Source organism: Lagopus leucura, unplaced genomic scaffold (assembly GCF_019238085.1).
Source record: "Lagopus leucura isolate 7727_CA_CO unplaced genomic scaffold, USGS_WTPT01 Super-Scaffold_100034, whole genome shotgun sequence".
NCBI classification, from domain to species: domain Eukaryota; kingdom Metazoa; phylum Chordata; class Aves; order Galliformes; family Phasianidae; genus Lagopus; species Lagopus leucura.
In genome coordinates, this window is record NW_024962283.1 from 2,768,846 (window position 1) to 2,772,375 (window position 3,530).

At 48.0% G+C, this 3,530-nt stretch overlaps 1 protein-coding gene across 1 annotated transcript; it reads left to right on the forward strand.

Moving 5' to 3' along the window:
- Window positions 1-3,186, forward strand: LOC122185992. The gene is made up of 8 exons (XM_042882238.1): window positions 1-70; window positions 160-361; window positions 448-588; window positions 1,074-1,256; window positions 1,632-1,703; window positions 2,009-2,135; window positions 2,392-2,531; window positions 3,154-3,186. The coding sequence occupies exons 3-8, from the start codon at window positions 490-492 to the stop codon at window positions 3,184-3,186; spliced, it is 654 nt and encodes a 217-aa protein (XP_042738172.1). The 5' UTR covers window positions 1-70; window positions 160-361; window positions 448-489.
- Window positions 3,187-3,530: the final 344 nt, after the last annotated feature.

The window sequence follows — 3,530 nt, forward strand, 5'->3', positions numbered from 1 at the left end:
TCTGACTGAGCCAGAAGGACCTTGCCAGCCTGGATATTACTGCAGCCAAGGATCCAGCAGCTCCTCACCTGTGAGTACTCCATACCTTGTGTTGCTGCAGAGCGTTAGGCTCTACAAAAGATTTCATGGGCTGCATCAATCTCATTTCCTTTGCTTCAGGTTGGCCTTTCGTTTGGAGATCTTTGTCAACCAGGATATTACTGCCCTGCTGGCACGACACACTCAAAAGAGATGGCATGTCCTGCTGGCACCTGGAATGGCCAGAGGGGAGCCCAGGATGCCTCTTGGTGTCTTCCTTGTGCCCCTGGGTTCTTCTGCAGTCTGTCTGGCCAAGATGCTCCCGTAGGACTTTGTGCACAAGGTGAGACAAAACCAGAACTTTTTAGCTACACAGAAATTCAGGGGGATTTTCTGCATGACAGAGAAGACTTGTATGCTTTCTTCAAGGCTACTACTGCACAGGAGGGGCAAAGACTGCAAAGCCAGAGGATGGTGTCACAGGAGATATCTGTCCTCGAGGACATTTCTGCCCTGCAGGTTCAGCAGCTCCTTCTCCCTGCCCCAGTGGTGAATACAGCAATGCAACAGGTCAGGAAGTGGATCATTGCAGTCTCAGCATGGCTTGGGAAAGCTAGAAGCTAATCCTGTTTTTTGTCTGCATCCAAGAATAGCAGTTGATACTGCTAACTGTTACAAGCAGTCAGTATTTTTCTTGGGGCAGAGGAAGGGATTCTTGGTTGTTTTTTTTCCTTCCTTTTATTCCTCTGATGTCATGTGGAGAATGCAATTCACCCCCATAGCATGCAGGTCAAATGCAGTTGTAGCAGTGAGACTAAGTGAGCTATTAACCCAATTTCCTCACTGTTCTGCCTGCCACCTACCGGTGTGATGTGAGGTTACTGGGACTCGAGCTGGAGTGGATCTGAGAAACTTGCTGGATGGAAGTCACCAGTCATTGCCAGAGGGCTTGCAGAATAACTGTTGCATCTGCTGCTGCTTTAAGTGCACAGCCTGGTAGACGAAAGTTGTCTGTGTGGCATCTTCTTCCAGTTCACGACTTATTTCCTCTGTAGGTCAAGACAAATGTTTTCCATGTCCTGCTGGGTTCCACTGTCCTAAAGGACTGCGACGCCGCTGCCCTCCTGGCTTCTATTGCCCTCAGAGAACAGGAATTAGTTTTTATCCTTGTCCCCCTGGGACTTTCAACCCCTCTTATGGACTCAGCCAGGCTGAGAGGTGCCAGAAGTGCCCTGCAGGTGAGGAGATGGCTGAGTACACTTTCTACATGGAGCAGCATCAGAGGGTGATCTCTGTGTATCTCTTCTCCTGATCCACTGAGATATTTTTCCACTTGGAAAGGCAAGCATAATAATTCCCAAAGTAGATTCTAGCAGTAGCACTGGTATTGTCCCCCAGTAAGCCAAATTTGGTGGCTTTTTTTATCCTTTGTAGGTATGAGAATGGTTTGGTTTTACTCTCGGGGTTTCCCAGAGGAATGTGATTTGAACTGGAATGCTGATGTTGAGGGATCAGCTCCCTCCAAGCCTTCCTCTTTGCCTTCCAATCAGTATATGCAGCACACCAGCCCTCCTGTTTTGTACTGATCCTCTTTTCCCTTTGTGGTGTTCCAGGAATGTTCTGTGGAGACTGGGGACTCTCCTCTCCAAGTGGACCCTGCTGGCCAGGGTTCTTCTGCACAGCAGGTATCAAATGTAATGCTCACAAGGGCCAAGGAGAAGTGAAAAAGTAGAAAGCTATTGTCTTTAGGAACAGTTGTAGACATTCTCTGTGCAATCTCTCCCTGGCTTTTCCTGCAGAGTGTGCCAGGATAGCCCCAAGGAATGTCAAATCAAAAACCTGCTTTCTGAGGCCAGTAGAAGGACTTGGGAAAAGAAGCAGTTATTCTCTTCCAGCTATAGAAATTATTCTTTAGGCGTGTGGGGCAAACTGGTCTACAAATAGCAGCCCATATCATTCAGGAAACCTTATGTCTATCTTCTTGATGTAGGAGCAAGTGTCCCAAACCCTGATGGAGCCACGAACACCAGCACTGGTGGCCCATGCCCACCTGGACACTTCTGCCCAGCTGGCACAAGTATCCCACAGCAGTGCCCTGTGGGCACTTACTCAGACAGGTGAGCTTCTGTATTTGCCTTTTCTTTTTGTTTTATCCTTCTGTCCCTATTGCTGACTATCTGGTGCCTGCCTTACTTGCCTACGGAGTCCTTTACTCCATTAAGGTACAACTCAGTAATGCTCATTAAACACATCCTTGCACTGATTATGAGAGTCTCATGGTTGTTTTCACTTGGCCAGGGGTGTAAGCATTGAGGGTCTTCCTGCTGAACTTGTACCCTTGCCAACAAAAAGCCTGCTTATGTCTCTCTACAGGCCATACATGTGGCAGGAATCCAGCTGCATGGCATGCCCATCTGGCCATTACTGCAGCTCTGCTGCCCTCACAGCACCCTCAGGGCACTGCTCAGCTGGGTTCTACTGCCTGGCTGGAGCTTCCTCTCCATCACCACCTGGTGAGTTGTACTGTGTGAACATCAGTGTCTTCACCTGCTTGTGTCCAATAATTAGCAACAAGACAGCTTTAAAAAAGCCTCCTTTTGCAGCAGTACTCCTGCATCTGCTTCTTCTTAGTCATTTAGGCAAATGAATTAGTTTTGTTTTGGAGTGCATACACTCCAAGGATGAAAAAGTAGTCAGTCCACCAGTCTGTTACTGAATGAGACACTTCCATTGAACACTGGGAGAGGTCTGGCCACCAGCATACAATGCAAGTGGTCTGATTCCCACTTACCACTTTATTGTGCATAAGAAATAACAGTTTCTTAGAGAAGAGTTCCAGGTCCTTAATGGACAGCTAAATATTCTCCAGAATTCAGCTAAATGCTGGAAAGCTGATGTGCAAAAATACAGTTCACTGTGGCTTTTCCTTTGAAGCAAGGAGGAAAAGCACAAGGTGACACAGCACTGAACAACTCCAGAGCTGAGATACTGTAGTCTGTGTTGTGGCCCCTTTTGATCTGTCAGATCCCAAAAGACATAACTGAGGAGATCCTCATCAGTTAGCTTCATCTGTTGGTGTTGTCCCTTGCTCAGGGGTTCCCTTTTTTTGCTTTGTCTTGTACTCTTGTGTTCTAGGTGTGTGGGAGGCAGGAGGCCCCTGTCCTGTGAGCCATTTCTGCCCAGAAGGAGCCAGCTTTCCCTTAGCCTGCCTTGCAGGGACTTACAACAACCTCACCAGACAAGCTGCATGCTTCCCTTGTGCTGCAGGGTACTACTGCCCAGAAAATACTACCAGCTACAGTGTGAATCCTTGCCCAGCTGGCTTTTACTGCCCTAAAGGTGAGATGGGCACAGGGGATGAGGTCGTCCATTGACCAGGCTGAAACATCTTCTTCTTAAAGGCAGGAAGTGGTCCCTGTAAAATAAATCTTCAGGGGTCAATCTGGTTCTTCTGTGTAGAAGCACCCAAGCTCTTACACCGTAGGCAGGGCTGTTATTTTAAGCCCCTCCTT